At 45.7% G+C, this 18,620-nt stretch overlaps 1 protein-coding gene across 14 annotated transcripts in view; it reads right to left on the minus strand.

Annotated features, from left to right (window-relative positions):
* Positions 1–18,620, minus strand: part of KIAA1217 (KIAA1217 ortholog) — a 516,301-nt gene that overhangs the window by 340,604 nt on the left and 157,077 nt on the right. For 5 of the 14 annotated variants that reach the window (XM_061178654.1, XM_061178646.1, XM_061178629.1 and 2 more), the window contains exon 1: positions 2,730–2,981. The exons of 1 other annotated variant lie outside the window; for it this stretch is intronic. In XM_061178654.1, the coding sequence (XP_061034637.1) occupies positions 2,730–2,799 (70 nt within the window). In that variant the 5' untranslated portion in view covers positions 2,800–2,981. Of the gene's footprint in view, positions 1–2,729; positions 2,984–18,620 lie in introns of those variants that run through there. 8 more of the 14 variants (XM_061178637.1, XM_061178663.1, XM_061178672.1 and 5 more) reach the window with 4 other exon arrangements.

The raw sequence follows: 18,620 nt of genomic DNA on the forward strand, positions 1-18,620 counted from the left end.
CTGGCCTCCCTTGCGTGGGCCTCTCGCGCATCAAAGAACTGGAGATGAGACCACACTCCTTCACAGCACCATTTTCACCCAGGACTCAACCGGATCTTAGAAATCTAACCGGGATTCTTAGCTCCCTTTCACAATCTCTCCAGCCACCACTTCCAGCCTCCCTGACCTCTAAATGCTGGTGTGCCCTGGGGCGCATCTCTGGGACCTTTCCTTCTGCACATGGACCCGATCCTAATCCATCTTTCACAATCCCCGGTCCCCTCTCCTCAATTCCAGCCATGAATATCCAAATCGCAATCAACATCTCCACTTGGATGCCTGATAAGCCTCTCGATCCTACCAAATCCAAAAGATTTTCTGCTCTCCACCCACTTGCAAGCCATTAAACACCCTCTCAGCTACTCCTCTCAAACACTTTCCCATTTAGGTAAATGGCAACTCCCCAAAGGCGCAGACCAAAATTTTTGAACTCATCTCTGACTCCTCTGTCTCTCGTATACCCCACATCCAATCCCTTGGCAAACTTGGTTTCATCCTCAATACTCTACTACCCTACCCACTGGTCCAAGCTAGGGCTTGATTTACTGTGGAAGCCTCCCAACTGGGCTCCCTGCCCTCCCCCACTCCCACTGGGGTGATTCTCAGTACAGCACCCAGGATCTACCCTTTATGAGACCACTCAGACCTGCCAGCAGCTCCCACCTCCCTTGAAACGGAAGCCCAAGTCCTTACTACACTCTCACAGGCCCTACCTGATACGGCCTAGAATTATCTCTTAACCTCTTTTCTTCCCGTCCTTTCCCCACTCTGTTCTTTGAAAATGCTCTTCCTGTTCCTTCCCTCACTTCTTTCGGATGTTTGTTCAAATATCACAGCAGTGACGTTCTCCCTAATGACCTTACTATGGGTTCACCCCCTGCCCCCTTCCCACACTCAATCCTCCCTTTCCCTGCCTTATTTTTCCCCACGGCCTTATTTCCACCTAACAGAGTTACTAGCTAAAATAAAAGATGCCCAGTTAAATTTGAATTTCAGATAAATAACAAATAATTTTTAGCATAAGTATGTCCCGAATATTGCATGGGATATACTGATACTAAAAAATTATTTGCCATTTATCTGAAATTCAAATTTAACTGAGCATTCTGTATTTTTCTTTGCCAAATCTGGTAACGCTGCCATCTAATATGCCATCTATTTTCCTTACTTGTTCATTGTCTAGCTCCACCACTCCCCTTCCCCCCAAACTTGGCCCTTTGAATAAAAATTCAATGAAGGCAAGTGTTTTTAGTCTATTTTGGTCATTGCTGGATCCCCAGCAGCTAAAACAGTAACTCCCAAGTAACAGACGCTCAATATTCATTGAATGAATGAATAAAGAAAGTGATCACACTCAGTCTGACCGTCTCCAGCCGCTGAAGTATCTTCGAATTGCTATGGTTGTTTGAAAGTCGTTTCTTAAATCGGTCCCACTCTTGTTGCCCCTCTAGATTCTGAGTATTTTTACTTCAACAGAAGCGCAGAGGTTGAATTCCTGCTGTAGGATCCTGTCTATCAAAATGGGGAGAGAAAGGGAGGCGAGGGAGCCCCACTGAGGAGAGCGTGGTGCTTTGGAAGCACAAACACAGCCGGCTAGTTGATGGCTATGCGACTGGGATTCTCCAGGGTTTACTGGTCTTGAGGTTTCCTGCATTTCACTGGTGGGGGGCTGGGAGTGTGTGTGTGTTTATCTCTTCTAATTAATTGCATTTTCTTCTGTCTGGCTTAGTTTTGCATTTTCGGTGTGGATGAGTCATTTGTTACTTCCCTTTTGCCTTTCTAAAAAACACACACCTTTTCCCCTGTGCATTGTTGCTTCTCCCACGCACATCACAGCAGCCCCGCAAACACCATTATTAACTGGCCCCCGGATGAACCTGGGGTAGGCTGGGGGCTGGGGGCTTCTCGATTGTTTGGTGTCCGAACATGCTGCCTGTATGATACTGCAGGGTAGGCTCTGGAATCACAGACGTCAGACACTGGACAGCAAAGGAGTCCTTTCTCCACTGCAACCCAACCCCACTGCAAAATTTATTTGGAACAACATAAGCTTCTGGAAATTCCCTACGGAAAACACAAGTCTATTATAAACACAAAGGGAAACTGCTCGGAGAAAATTTACCAAAATTATCTAACAGCTCCCAACTTTTGAATTTAAACATACAGAAAATTCACCGAGTTTTCCATCTCTCCCCCACTTGGACAAGTGCACCCCTGCTGTTCCGATCTGGAAAAGAAAACAGCCCCAAACTCTGCGATTTAACTCTCAAATACGACAAAACTTGCATCCAACGTGCCTTTGCCTCATGGAATCCCCCAACCAATGAATGGAAGTGTTGCCGTCCCAGAGAGAGCTTTCCAGAAAGAGCTCCTCTCTCCCACGGCTGGAGCAGTGAGTATGAAAAGCTGCTTTTAGCGATATATTTGTCATTGCCTAGAGATCTAGCACGTACTGACGGCTTACGGGGCTACAAACGTGACATCACCCCGCCACTTCTTTTGCTGCTTAAGCAAATCCTTCCGGAGATAAAGTCCAGCTCACAGCTCTCCACTCAGTTTGGGAAACGCACCACCCCAAGAAATACGCCTTTTCTGTGCCAGGCACCCGGTCTGCAGTTCTAAAAAGCAGCAGCCAGCGGCGAGGAACACGCGGAACTGTAACTCCATCTTTGAACGAGCCTGTTACTTACCCTGCATCTGTCTGCTGTCTGCTGAGTAAGGAAGGCACGGCTCACATTTCTGGCTTTCATTTTCTTCCATTGTCCCTGCCTACGGCCCAGGCCCTTCGCTGGTCTTTAAACTTCAGAGCCTAGTTCTGAAAAAGCTCCCAGAAAGCGCCTGGAAGGGGGCCCGGGGGTGGGGAGGAGGGGACGGTGCGAAACCCCACCCCAAACTACTCTCCACTCCGGTACAAAGTCTCTCTCGCCGGGGAAAACTGCATTCCAGCGCCGCGCCTCCCGCGTCCCCCCGCGCGCGCGTCCCCGCGTCCGTCCGTCTGTCCGCCCGCCCGCCCGCCCGCCCGCGGGCCGGGCCCCCGAGAAACGCGGGCTGTGCCCCGGCCAGCCCCGCGCCGCGCGCTCCCGTCGGCCCCAACAGGTGATGCGCTCTCCTGCCCGGGACCCGCACGGCCTGTGGCCCCTGCCACCAACTGCGGCGACTCCGCAGCCTAGGAAGGAAAACATTTCCCAGGATCGCCGGCAGGAGCCTTTGCTGGAAGCTGGTTCTCCCGTCTCTTTAATCTCAGACACAGAATCAGCCTCCCCAGTAGGCTGATATTCCAGAGAAATAAACAGCCGACTGCGGAACGTCCCAAATTTCAGTGAAATCCCATTTTAAAAGGACAGTGAGGAAGACAGGGTATATGCTGAAGGTTCTTGAGTAAACACGTTCCGGCACCAACTGTTTAGAGCTTGATTAACAGACACAAAGAGGCACCTGACTTTTCACGCCATCAATTTCAATGTCTTCAGCTGGACATTTAAAAGTTTGTACTCCTTTCCCTACACTTTCTCGACTCTTCTTCCTCTCCCCAACACATACACACACACACACACACACACGTTGATCACAAATCTGAAAAGTAAACTAGTAAAATCAACCTTTTGAATCTCTCCAGTTAATTACTTTAAAATATTTGAATGGATTCAATGCTTTTCTTTGGAAGGGACAGAGTTACATCCAACTTACTCATTCTCCCTTTAAACTACCTACAAATATTTATTTTGTTCTTTACCCAGTCCTTGAAACACTGGCAAATTTCCCAGAAAGTGAAAAGAGGAGGCACAGTATCCACACACACACAAAAAAAATACGGGAAAATAATCTGAGCAATGTGGGTGCTGCTGTTTCAGATATGGACAAGTAACACACTCACTGGTAGGGAGAGCGTGATATTTTAATCTGTAGGAGCCCCATCATTTTGGGGGGTGGGGAACACAGTGGTTAGGCCGCTGACCATAACTTGACCCAGTTTACAGGTCATTCAGGCAAGGTTTTAAATTTAGATGAAGAATGTGTGCAGAACAATGGCTGGCCTATCCTCCAGATTCTGACCTTGAGTCACCTGTGTGCTTTGGCAGCGTGGGGGACATATTTTGGCCATTTAGGAGAAAAAAGATTCGGAAGGCTATAAAGGACAAAGAAAAGTCATCCTGCCAGGAAGTGAGCTCAACTCACATCAGGAAGGGAAGAAGAGACCCCTCAACTCCTAAAAGAATTTTTCTTGAAACCCAAGAAGTGGTAGATCATCCAGAAAGTTAAAGCCAAGCCTGATAGCACGAAGGCAGGCAGTTGGGTTTGAAGGGGCAGGTAACTCAAGGACTCCGTGACTTTGCAACAGAATGACCTGGTAATCTTGCTTTAAGGCGGAACTAATCTTACACAGTTTCTGTACTGGTGGCCTGCGGCAAAAGCCAGACGAATCTCCTTTTAACCTGACTATTTCCTTGGGTACAAAGTGCTTATGAAGGAGGGATCTGTGTTCAGGCCCCCAGGTCCAGATTATCCGTATCCTTGTATAGATGTTGTGTATTTGTCTTCAGATGATTCACGCCAGAAAGGATGGGGGCGGGGTAGACGGGGAGAGACAGCAACTCTGCAGCACCAGATCATCAGCCTAAACCAGATGTCCCTGGGCTTTGGGCTCGGACACCAACCCGACTTGATGTGGTGTGTGAAGAGCCTGCCCCTGGCAGTTTCTACCTGTCACTTGACACAGTACAGAGGCAAAGGAGAGTACAGGGTCCCAGGATGAAGGAGACAGCAAGGCACCTACAATGGCGGTCCTCAACAACCAACAGCACCCTGCCCTACCTGGGGCCCTTCCAGACTAGCTCAATCCAGGCAGAAAAGATTCATTTTGAGATGCAGATTATGCCTGCCTGGGGCTGTTTGGAAAGTGTGAGAGCAAATGAGCTCCTCTTGCTGATTCCCGGATAAGCAAGATGGGGGCAGCTCTCCCAACCGTCTAGAGCTCTGCTTAGTTTCCTGGCAGCCCAAGGAACCCCCTTGGGGGACCACGTGTCTTAGCTGATCGAACCCTCCCCTCCCCCAAAGCAAAGCAGACTGCTGCCTCTGTAGACATTCCTCGAAGCAGAATTCTCTGGGGAACGCACAAAAGAAAAAGGCATTAGCAGTGAAGATCATTAACATAAATCATTAAGGACCACGAAATTTAGACATATTTACAGTAAAACATGTTCTCCTGGAGTCAAACTTTCTGACCATTCTATGGGGAAAAGCTTCTTCTCTACTCATTACTGGCCCTTTGTTCCTCCTCCTTGAGAACAGGAACTGGAAACACTTTGAGAGGCTCTGTGTTAATGCCATGGCACTATTCTATACATCTCTCCCCAAAACACACAGCCCTTACTAAGAACTTTTCGCTGATTGTCAGTTTCTCTGAGAGGGGTCTCTGGAAAACAGTAACTGTATTCTACAATCTACATTAGCCTAGTAATTCATATCTTCATGAAACACATTATTATTGTCATTGCCGTTACTGTGGAGATGTTCTTTCTGGAAGAAACACTATTTGAACTAGATGTATACAAGGCTTTTCAGTTTAATTTAATTTCTGGATTAAAAAATTGCTAGGACAAACCAATCTGCCTACTGCCAGACTTTGAAATTTGCTGTGAAAGGCGTAAGGAAAGCGGGAAGAACTTGACATGTGATTTTCCCGCAGTCACATAGAGAGCTACAAGAGGTTACCAGCAGGCTACATTTTCAACTCCATTTCAGTTAACCAGGAAGGGTGCAAGATGATTTCTTGGTTAATGCCTCCATATGTTGGCAATTCATGACTCAAAATGAGCTAAGACACAGAGAAGTGTCATTTAGAAGGAAGATGGGACTTCCTTGGCAGTCCAGTGTTTAAGGCTCCATGCTTCCAACGCAGGGGACGCGGGTTCGATCCCTGGTTGGGGAACTAAGATCCCACATACCGCGTGGCATGGCCAAAAAAAAAATCATATCGTCTGAATAAAGACAATTTAAAAATAAATAAAATAAAAGGAAAGACAACTGATGAGATAAAAGAGTGATGTAAGGGCAAATGGTGATTTTGCACTCAGAGCAAACCTATGACTCAACTGGGCCATTACTGGTTGTGATAATAGAACTTCAACAGGCATTGCCATGCTGGGCATTAATCACAAAAATCATAAACTGTTGTGTATGACTTCTCGGCAGGCCTATTTAATTACAGGGCTGAGGAAAGCATGTCAACTTCCTTTGTGTAAGTTTTTCAAGAGAGAAATCATGGCTAGAATCAAGCATTTGTGGAATTGTGCTGCTATGTTTCAATTTTTTTCTTTTCTTTCTTTTTTTTTTTAACTTTAAACCCTATTAAGAACATGAGAGCTTAAAATATGACATTGGGACACAAAAGAAATAATTAATGCTGGGCAAAGTCATAAAATATAATTTTCCAAGGCATTGATAACTGTGAAAGTCAAACAAAACAAAGTGAAAAACAAGCAACAATGTTTCAACCAGAGACCTCATGTCTGATGTGTCACCCACCTCCTTTTCTAAAGGACACACTGTTGTGTGTCACTCTGTAAGTCAGAAATAAAGGACTTTTGACAACTGGGAAAACATTTGCTTAAGTGGGTGATCTGGTGAATGAAATGCAGGATCTTCAATCCTACTGTTGCCAGCTGTGTGTCAGCTGGGTAGGGTGACCGTATACTTAAATATAAACCAGAGCACTTGTGATAGGGAAAGGGGACACCATGAATAATGACAACAGGACACGATGCAGAAACTGTGACTGTCCCTGGCAAACCAGCACAGATGGTCACTTACGTGTAGTCCAAGATAAGCCCTACGTACTCCTCTGGTTTCCAAATACAAAATGAACATAATAATGCTGCTTGAGTTTCCCAACACAGACCTCATAAGAGAAACTTAAGCATTAGTTAAAGGTGTGAACCTCACCTCTGTATTACAAGCCCCACCAACAATTTCACATCAAGAAACACAAATTCTGCAATACGATATTCTGTATGATTCATCCATCAAAACAGAATTTTCCTTTCTGTGTTTAGGGCAAAGATCTCACAGATGGGACCAGGTAAGCATTTATAGCTCCAGCATCTCTCCACAGAATAACCAACCTTCCTTACAGTTCTTAAAATCCCAATTGCTCCAAAGAGACCCTGCTGGCCAAGGAGAAGGGAGGTGGCCAAGAGCCCCCGGCTCCACTCAAGTCTCTCTATTCCGATGTCCTGCAACTTTCCTCCCCTACGTCATAACAAATTCCTCATGCGTTTATAAACATGAGCCACACTTCGATCCAATGTGTTAATGCTTTAAGAAGATTTGCTTTCTTTTCAAAAGAATCCATTGATGTTAGTTTTTATTGGGGTTTCTTTTTATCTCTTTTAAGTTGCTAGATACAGGAGAGCACAGACCTCTGCAAAACACTGCAGCTAAGCTGCCATGTGTGCAGCACGTCTGGGAGGAGCTCACGCGGGGTCACCGCAGACCCGGTCTGGATCCCAGGTGGCAGCTTTTAAGTGAAAACTGCAACTTGTATATGATGACGCCTTTTCTCCCAGAGTGAACTAAACCACGACAGAGTCCACAGAATTCCTAAAGGCCCAGGATGGAATCCACGGGAATGTGAGAACTTCCACAGACGTAAGCGCCCTGCTGGCTTCCTCGCTTTTCCCAGTGGTACCATTATGAACCCTTTCAGTATGGAGTATTTGGTGAGGCCTCACTGGAAAGGGACTTTACTGGCCTATTTCTGCTTTTGGGCTTCTCCACATGGCCTCCCTCAAAAGCTGCAGTGAGCTGTCGGGGGTCGGGGTGGGGGGGAACAAGAACTAAGGGGAGCCAATCACAGAGCCAGAAGACTGGGATCCTGTGGTTCCCTTCTCCCCACTGGCCTCCCCCATTCTGCAGATAAGCAAACTGAGGCCCGGAGCGTTAATGCCAGTCAGGGTCCTGTCTCTCCTGTATCCTGGTCAGCCTTCGCCTTGTTAAACTTGCTGAATACTTAGGATTTTTTGTTTGTTTGTTTGTTTTAATTTTTATTGGAGTATAGTTGATTTACATTGTTGTGTTAGTTTCAGGTGCACAGCGAAGTGAGTCAGTTATACATATACATATATCCACTCTTTTTTAGATTCTTTTCCCATATAGGGCATTACAGAGTATTGAGTAGAGTTGCCTGTGCTAGACAGTAGGTCCTTATTAGTTATCTACTTTATATATAGTAGTGTGTACATGTCAATCCCTATCTCCCAATTTATCCCTCCCCCCTACTTAGGATCTTTTATCCTCTTTTCTCACGACCACCCTAGGGGGTCTCTCAATTATTCTAATTCCTTTTGCTCTACTGAAATGAAGAATCAAGTCAGGGTTGGTAAAGGGGAGGTTATCCCAGCTTCTAAAATCCCTCTCCCCTCGACTATAGAATTGGGTCTGGTATTATTCGGGGAGCACTGCTGTACAAGCCACGCGGCATCAGGCATGGCATCCTCTCTGCTCATTGAGACCTGGTGTGTGCTGTGTGTGCCGGCCGGTGTGCTGGTTCTGTACCGCCATGGACCGTCCCAGGTGGGCAGGGCTTCCCTGAGGAGGCGAGGCTGGGACCAGCCATCAGAGATGCTGGAGAGGAGCCTGGACATGGTCAGTAGGGGAAAGAGCCCGTGAGATGAGCTGGGGGAGGCGTGGCCAGGAAGGCACACCTGTACAGTACAGGGGTGGGGGGTGGGGCCCTGAGAGCCTGCCCTGGAGGTGACCTTGATTCAGCAGAAACCAGGTCTACAGACGTGCGTCTTGGGGCCCTAAGGGGAGGGGATGGTCCTTACTGCTCCCTCCCCTGAGCCTCTGCTCTCCTCCACCCCTACCTCTAGAACTCATAGCTCCTCACCTTTCCTACCAGGGCAGGGGAACCCATTTCAAACTGGACTGATGGTCTCCATATGCTTCAGTGCCAAGTAAACGCTGAACTAGACTTTGTTTCAATAATGCATCTAGACTTGTTTTTTCAGTTTTCTCATCAGTTCTTAGCTTTGGTGAGTAACAGCCACAAACTTTATTTGTAAGAGAGCCACCGACAGCAGACAATGGAAAGGTCAGTGCAAATACACGGCCCTTCGGTTCCCGCGAGGTGGGGGGGGGGGGGAGGGGAGGAGGTGGGGGGGGAGGGGAGGAGGTGGGGGGGGAGGGGAGGAGGTGGGGGGGGAGGGGAGGAGGTGGGGGGGAGGGGAGGGAATGGGGGGCGACAGGGGTGCACAGTGACAACGGGATGGCGCGGAGCTGGCCGAGTTCACCCCGTACGTGGAGTGCGGCGCTGCCGATGCTCCTAGGACGCGGGGTGCCCCAGGGGTGCGATGGGGTGCGGGATGCTGCAGCAGCCCCGTCCCGCCCCGAGCCTCAGCCCTCCAGCTTCTTCACCCTCTAGTTTTATGGTCAATTCCTGAAAACCAATCATGTGCTTCAGAACTTAAGTATTTTTACAGCGATTTCATTTTTCTCTCCCCCAACCCGGCCCCTAGAATTTAAGAGGCGGGGAGAACTTCTGTTTCTTGCAGATGGGAAAAACAGTTTTAATAATGAAGGACCTAATTTCTGGGGCCAAGTGGGTGGGTGAGGTGCTGAAATTGGGGAGGGAAATGAAGACCTCTGGCCTTTACCAACCACTCGGCGGTTCAGCTTCTCTTCCTTTCCGCGGGGGGGGGGGGCGAATTTTGTGTTCATCCCCATGTGCTTAAAATTCGACGTTTCCCAGGTTATGCTGTTTTGCTATTGAAACATACCTTTTTGCAAACTTTACGTTCTCTGGAGTAGGGATCATAGGTTGGGATCATAATTAGACAAGGTTGGGATCATAATTAGAAGTTGGGCCAGGGTTTCCATAACACTATATTAGGAGTCTAATCTGTGTACCATGACTGATTTCATAAAAATAAAAGGAATGAAATGATAACAGGTAGTTTCTACCTGGTCCTTCACATATACACATCTGCCATTCAACACACCCACAGCCAATATGCATAAGAACCCTAGGACCCTGACAAATGACAAACTGGTGTGTACAGTGAAAAGGGGACCAGCAAAGCAATTTCCAGGTTTGCCCAGCTCACAAGCACCTTGTGAGGAAGGCGCTGGGAAGCTTCTCTATGCCACCCCCAAGCCTGACCTTGGTCCAGCCACTAGGGATCAGCACCCTGATGGGAGAGCCCGGTGGGAGAGCTCGGATGCTCTGGGCTGGGGAGGGGTTAAGAGACCCAGTCAGGTCTACCCTCTTCTTTCTTACAGAATTTGAATATGAGCCATATAGAAAAGAGATGGTTTGCCCAGGACTTTGGGTGTTCCCAGGATGTGGAAATTCGGGGCTTAAAACCTGGGAAGTCCCAGGGAACTTGGGTTGAGTTAGTCACCCCAGATGCAAGCATATGGTGGGTGAAAAGCTGAGACCCACAAACAGAGACGTTAGCAGGCAAAAGCCATGGACGAGAGAGAGAGAGAGAGAGAGGGAGAGAGAGAAGAGAGAAGAGAGAAATAAAGAGTTAAGCAGGGACTCCCCTGGTGGTCCAGTGGTTAAGACTCTGCGCTTCCAATGCAGGGGGCGCGGGTTTGATACCTGGTCAGGGAACTAAGATCCTGCATGCCACGCGGCCAAAAAAAAAAGAAAAAAGAGTAAGCAGCAGCCACAGGAAAAAGAGACCAGGTAGGCGTGAAACAGCTGTACGAGGACAAGGACAGATCCTGTTGGTTTCCCAGAGTTGCTGTCATCCTCATCCTCGTGTAGCTACTGCTGTACCTAATAAATGTCAAAGAACCATGTCCAACTGCTCAGGATGCCTGGCAAAGCCATTCCCTAATCTTCCTCCCTCCTCAACCCAGCCTATGTGCAGTTCTATCCCCTGTCATCTGAACAGGTCTCACCTGTGAAAATCAGGACATCCAAGTGAAGAGTTTACAGAATCACTTCTGAAATAAAATAATATAAATATGGTTTGGTACATCTTCAACACACGTTTTCTTTGTCCTATCTTTTTAAAGATTTAAATTGCCCTTGGTTGCAAGTTTTTACACTAAAAGATTTATTTCAAGAGGTTCCCCAAATTCTAAAGGTAAATTTATATAGACTGGATTGAGGAAAAGAACAAAACCTACGAAAAGCAAACAGTGGGGACTTCCCTGGTGGTGCAATGGTTAAGAATCTGCCTGCCAATGCAGGGGGCATGGGTTCAAGCTCTGGTCCAGGAAGATCCCACATGCTGCGGAGCAACTAAGCCTGTGTGCCACAACTACTGAAGCCCACGCGCCTAGAGCCCGCGAGCCACAACTCCTGAGCCCACATGCTGCAACTACTGAAGCCCGCGCACCTAGAGCCCGTGCTCTGCAACAAGAGAAGCCACCGCAATGAGAAGCCCGTGCACTGCAACGAAGAGTAGCCCCTGCTCTCCACAACTAGAGAAAGCCTGCACGCAGCAACAAAGACCCAACGCAGCCAAAGATAAATAAATAAATAAATAAATAAATTTATGAAAAAAAGGAAACTGAAAGTTACCTTGTTTAAGGCAGTATTTCTAAAAGTTCAGCCATTTATTTTCTGCAACCAAATTTTCACATTATATTAGTATGGACTTTATATTGACTCACTTAAAAAGATTAAGCTTTTTCTCATCTATAATATTGTTAAAAGTATGGGTTTGATAAATAATTATATACTTTCTTACATATAGTACAGTAGACACATAACTGGTTTTTAAAAGTAAAATGTTTTGTTTGCGTAACTCTTAAAAGTGCCTCATAAGACACTGCAGTGTGGAGTACTGGTTTAGGTTAAAGGTGACCAATCCATCCATGGCATCATTCATTCATACCATCATTTGTTCAAGAAGTTATCGAGCACTACTTTGCCATTGGTGGATGTTAAGGATGGAGGAATTGATAAGACAAGCCATAGATTTGTGAATGTTTATCACACCGCACAGTATATATTTGCTCATACGTGAGCCTCTGTCATGAGATTGTAAGGTCTCAAAGGAGTGAGAATAGCTTTAGATCATTTTTGAATCCCCAGCTCGTACCACAGCCCTTGGCCCACTGAGACACTGAGAAAATGTTTTGCATGGTGGGATCAATGAAGGAATGATGATACCATGTAGACTAAGAACATAATATCTATGTTGACTTAATTAGAGAAAGATGAGAAGATTTCTAGTAAAGATATAAACCAGGGGCATGGAAGGAGGAGCAACCATATTTGTTAAGAACAGGAAAGATGGGAGAGAGGGTGCCATGTGGTCTCAAAGAATAAATAGAGTGTCACCAGGCGAATCTCCGGGGAAAGAGCATTTCAACTCAGGGAACCCAAGTGCAATAGCCAATGCCTTGAGAGCATGAGTTGTGGGGTATGTGTTAGGGGGTGTGAGGAGTAGGGGATGGTGACAAATAATGGCCGAAAATGAAGATGTTTTAAAAAATTAATGGTGGGCAGAAGACCCGAATAGACATTTTTTTCAAAGAAGATATAAAGATGGCCAACAGGTACATGAAAAGACGCTCAACATCACTAATCATCAGGGAAATGCAAACCAAAATCACAATGAGATCTCTCACACCTGTCAGAATGGCTATCTTCAAAAAGACAACAAATAATAAATGTTGGCAAGGACGTGGAGAAAAGGGAACCCCTGTGCACTGTTGCTGGGAATATAAGTTGGTGCAGCCACTGTGGAAAACAGCATGTCTGTTTCTAAAAAAACTAAATATAGAAGCACCATATGATCCAGCAATCCCACTCCTGGGTATATATCCGAAGAAAACGAAAACACTAATTCGAAAAAATACATGCACCCCAATGTTCATAGCAGCATTATTTATAACAGCCAAGACATGGAAGCAACCAAAGTGTCCATCATTACATGTAGGGATAAAGAAGATATGGTATATACACAATGGAATGTTACTCAGTTATAAAAAAGAATGAAATAATGCCATTTGCAGCAACATGGATGGACCTGGAGGGTATTACTCTTAGTCAAGTAAGTCAGACAGAGAAAGACAAATATTGTATATTTTCACTTATATGTGGAATCTAAAAAATAAAACAAATGAATGAATATAACAAAACAGAAGCAGATTCATAGATACAGAGAATAAACTAGTGGTTACCCGTGGGGAGGAAGGGGGAGGGTCAAGATAGTGGAAGGGGATTAAGGGGAACAAACTACTAGGTATAAAATAAATAAGACACAGCACAGGATGTAATCTACAGCACAGGGAATATAGTCAATATTTTATAATAATTTTAAATGGAGTATAATCTATAAAAATATCAAATCATTATGTTGTACACCTGAAACTAATATAACATTGTAAATCAACTATAGTTCAATTTTTTTTTTAATTTTTAAAAAATAAATAAAAAATTGATGATGGGGATGGGAATTGGCAGAAGATTGATAAAATAAGTAAGGGCCATTTTGAGGGTTCTTGCATTTCAAAGAAGTTTAAATTGTAATCTGTAGGCCATGAGGGGTGAATGGACCAAATCTGTGCTTTAGAAAGTGATTCTGATGGCACGATGGAGGCTGTATTGCATGGAGTGGCGGGGAGGGGGGAGATGAGCAGCGGGGCAGTTAGTTAGGAGCTATAATAAACGAACCATTTCATGGTGTGTCTGCTGGAGTCATGGGCAATGTCTCTCTGTTACCCCTTCCCGCCTTCTCTATGTATTTGTTCACAAGAGCACATGCTCTGCGATCCGCCCACCCTGATTTAAATATTCTCCCAAGGAAAAGCTCATCCACTTCACACAAGTCTGAGTCACTATGACACAGAAATTACGTAGACCAGCATCTATGTTTATCCAATAAGAAAAAAAAAAATCAACAGCAATAAGTGTGGCCTGGTGAACAAAAAATCCAAAGACAACAAAACAGAGGCAGGAAACTAGTAATTAACAAAGTGCTGTTTTATTCAGGTTCTCAATTTACACAGAAGCAAATTCATGCTCACTCTTGAGCTGTGTGATCTTGGATGAGTGGTTTTGTTTGTTTGTTTGTTTGTTTTTAATAAAGCTGATTTGCCTTTTTTAAAATAATTTTTTTCCTAAATTTATTTATTTGTTTTTGTTTTGTTTTTTGGCTGCATTGGGTCTTTGTTGCTGTGTATGGGCTTTCTCCAGTTGCGGCGAGCGGGGGCTGCTCTTCGTTGCGGTGCGCTGGCTTCTCATTGTTTTGGCTTTTCTTGTTGCGGAGCAGAGGCTCAGTAGTTGTGGCACATGGGCCTAGTTGCTCCACAGCATGTGGGATCTTCCCGGACCAGGGCTCAAACCCGTGTCCCCTGCATTGGCAGGCAGATTCTTAACCACTGAGCCACCAGGGAAGCCTGGATGAGTGGTTATTTAACCTCTCTGGGCCCTGGGGTTTCTCACCTGTAGAATGAAGGCTTTAGGCTGGATAAATTCTGAGACCCCTCGCAATGATAACCTAATATCTCAGTTCTTCTACTACAGCTTTTGCAGACAACCCAGGCTCATATTGGGAAGCAGGATACTAACTCAGGCTGGAGCCTCTTCGTTCGTAAGCAGCTCTTCCATCCGGGGCCCCAGCTGTACTAATGGGAGGGAGCAGAGAGTTGCTTATGCTTTATTCTCAGTGTTCTACCTTGAGTACCAATGCTGTCTGCACATACAAGCTACAGCCTAGTTCTTGAGGCCTCGTCTTTACACAGAGGCTGAGCGGGGTACACACTGAGCTCTAAGGTGAGGAAAAGCACATGGCTTTAGTCACCTTGAGCTGCTCCTATTTCTCCAGGAGTGTCAGCATGGAGACAGCGCAGACTCTGAGTCTCTGCTCCATCCCTTACTTGCTATGCCAACCTGGGCAAGTGACTTCAGTTTTCCTACCAATAAGATGGACATAATGATAGTACCTACCTCATAGGGTTGTTATGAGGATAAAAGAAGAACGGTGCCCGGCACCTCGTAAGTGCCATTTTAGTGTGGTAAATGAATAAATAGAACCTGATAGGCAATGCTATCGATCTCAGTGATAACATGGTACACCACCCTTTATCATCCCCATGTGGGCCATGATCCGCAACAGAGCCAGACAGGTGACTAAGGCTGCTGGGTCAAGGTAGAAAGTGACGTTGCTGGGCAGAACCCCGAGATCCCTTGGTATTCATCAGGTCATTGCCACACAGTGATACGCATAGCTAATTCCCTCTCTACTAAATTCAGGGAATTTATTTTGGCATTTTTCTTCAAAGTCTGTAGAGCTCTCAACAAAAATAAAATGCAGTGACCTCAGTAATCTAAACATAATGGAAATAGCAAGAATAGATTCGGATGAGGCATGCCCAGTGACATTACGTTTGCAAGACTGATTGGGAAAGTTAGAACACGTTGAAATTTAGTGTAGGAAGCACCTGCCAGGAACAAACTTGTTCCCCAGTTAGAGAGACTGGGCGCCCCTACCCTTGCCCCACCAGTAACCTTTCCCAAAAAAAGGTTATAGGCCTTTATAACCAAAGCATTTTTACTCCACGTTGAGGTCAAAATCCAATTCACGCAACCCTGGGGACGCAAAGAGAATTAGCCAGAGAATCCTACACAGCTGGTGGCGGGGTTGGGGGAGGCAGGAAGCCTGGAATCTGACAAACACAGTACTCATGGATGACAGCACTCTGAAAATACAGTCAGGACAGATTCATAGTATGGTTAGAATGGGATTTGGTCACCTCAGGGCTATCTGGTTATATAAGGGAGAAAACCCTTAAGCAATATAGCACAGAAGTAGGCATCTATGTTTGGATATTCATTTAACAGGTCCACAAACCAATTCAGAGCAGCTACGAGACCCCAGCAGGGACGTAATGGGAAGGACGCGGGAGTGATGTTAGATGCGGCTGGACAGGTGGTGGTCCCACGCGTTCCATGCACAGAGAGTTTGCTTTATCCTGTAAGTGCTGCAGAGTCATGATCTGTGTTTTAGACAAATCTGTGTGGAGAATGTATTTCAGAGAAGCAGGAAAAGGGACTACACTAAAGTGTCTATTATAACAGTTCAGGGAAAAAGATGCAAGAATCTGACCTAAGGAGGAAGTAAGGATTAAAAGAGCAGGTAGATTTTTTTTTGATCATTTAAGAAAGTATTTATTGATTTGAAACATGAGTGCTTTAAATTTCAAGGGAAAGCTGAAGGCAAATTTTCATTAAAAAAATTTTTTTTTAGTTGAAGTATAGTTGATTTACAATGCTGTGTTAATTTCTGGCATAAAGCAAAGTGATTCAGATATATACACATACACACACACATGTGTATATACATTCTTTTTCATATTCTTTTCCATTATGGTTTATCACAAGATATTGAATATAGTTCCCCGTGCTAGACAGTAGGACCTTGTTGTTTATCCATCCTATAGATACTAATCTGCATCAAGAGCAGGTAGATTTGAGAACTACATAGGAAGTGAAATTGGCATGGTGTAAAGATCAACTGCATGTGGGGTGGCAGAAGTTGGGAAGGTGACCCTGTAGAGCTGAACAAACTCAGGTGACGTATCAACATCCCACCTAGGTTTTTACACTGATGTAGTTGGGTCAGTACGACCACAAACAGACCCAACTCTTTCCAAAACAACTTCACTGTTCTAATAGCTTTCTGTTGGTACATTCTTTCACTGTCAGCAACTCAGCATTGCATGTTCTAGGAAAGGAGGAAAAATCCAACATTCTGCCAAGACCCTCTTTTTTCATCAAGTTAGGAATAGCTCTAGGCACATCACATGGCATTAATTTTGCATTATGTGCAGTCTGATTGATTACTGTGTGCCAAATTATGAATGATTGCCAAGAAGTCTCAGGACCGTTTATCAAAAAGACGCTGTAGGTATGAGTTATAAAGGAAGGATGTGGCAGGAAAATTGGAGTCAACGAAAAATGTATTAGTCATGTAGGTGCTTTTGCAATTCTAAAATTCCTGTTCCTAGTGATGTGTTCAATTTGCCTTGAGTGCGATTTCTAGAGCTGTGTGCCAACCCTCTGGTTTAACTCCACATCAAAATGAAATACACCAGATGTTACGTCCAGCACCCAGCACAGTGCCTGGCCCATCACAGGCACTCTGGAAAATATCTGTCGGATGAATGAATGAAAGTAAAGGCAATGGTGGGCAGATTCAATCCCCAGGGCCTGAAACCTGGCCCGGGAGCTTCATGAAGTACGAAGAGGCTACAGAAGAGAAACACAGCCTTCTACGCCTCTTCCCTGGATCCAAGCACCTCTCGGGCTGGCTTTGGGGCTTAGGATCTGCCTGGACCTGCAGCTGCTTGCATCTTCCTTAATTATGTCACTTACTGCAGAGATAGAGCAGTTAGTCCAAGGGCACGAGAGACTGAGGAGCAGGAACTCAAATTCCTCTGTAGATATTCGGCCACCAGAGGGCAAGAGAGTCAAAAGCCTGCTTCTGGATGTCAGCGTTGCCCTTTGCAGGGTGGAAACGTCCATGCTTCCCATGCAGCATTTCTTTTTACTAATAGCCCCCAATACTTGGTACAGCAGGAACAGTAGTATGATTTCACCGCCGAGCTATTTGAAATAGTCACCTTTGGCAATGCTTTCCTCTTGTGCTAATCATAATTTAAAAACGAAACCAGAACACAACCAGGAACATTTTCCACCGCTGGCCAAGCAAGTCTCAGTAAGGCCACTGCTTTGAGCGGCTTCCTGTGCAAATTGCCTGGAAGCCCTGTGGCCGGACATGCTCCTTAGAGGGGCCAGGAGGTGTGCCCAGAGGCCCTATGGGTCAGGTAGGGGTGCCAGGTAAAATAGAGGATGCCCAGTCAAATTGGAGTTTCAGATAAACAATGAATACTTTCAAAATATCAATCTGCCCTAATTTGGGGGACAATCTGTTATTTTTATTTACTGAATCCAGCAACCCTTCTTGCGTGGGGTGCAAGGATGCTTGCTCTTCCTGGACCTACTGGGTGCTTCACTCTTCTGCCTTTGCTCACATCACCTCCCCCGTCTGGGATGCTCTGCTCACTTCACCACCCGTATCACACTCCTTATTCAAGGTCCGGCTCGGATGTTACCTCTTGCTTCCTCTTCAGTGCTGTTAGGGCGACGCTTACCTGCGCGGTGTAGCTTATCGCGCCTGCCTAGCATTTCAGGTAGGTGTGTGTGCGCGCCAGGGGATCAGTGATTCTCAGTGGGGGCCAGAAGGGAGGGGATAAATATATGGAAGTTCCTATATATGGAAGCAAAAGCAAGGTTGGAAACCACGGCACGGGCTTCCCAGCCCTCCGGGGCAAGGCCTATATCCTGTCCGAAGCTCATCTTTGGGTCCTCTGTGTCTAGCATAGAGACCAGCTTCTCACAGAAACTCAACACAGTCACATATTCTTAAAATAATATAATAGCAAAGCCCTAGTTCTTTTTATATATATATATATATATCTCCCATGGCTCCCTTTTGGGCCCATTTTATCTCTTAGCTGCCTCTCCTCCTCATTTGTTCTCCCCACTCTGCCACTTCCTCACCCACCTTGGAATCGTCAGACTTCCCAACATCCCTACTTTCCCGGGAGCACTT

This window comes from Eubalaena glacialis, chromosome 2 (assembly GCF_028564815.1).
Source record: "Eubalaena glacialis isolate mEubGla1 chromosome 2, mEubGla1.1.hap2.+ XY, whole genome shotgun sequence".
NCBI lineage: Eukaryota > Metazoa > Chordata > Mammalia > Artiodactyla > Balaenidae > Eubalaena > Eubalaena glacialis.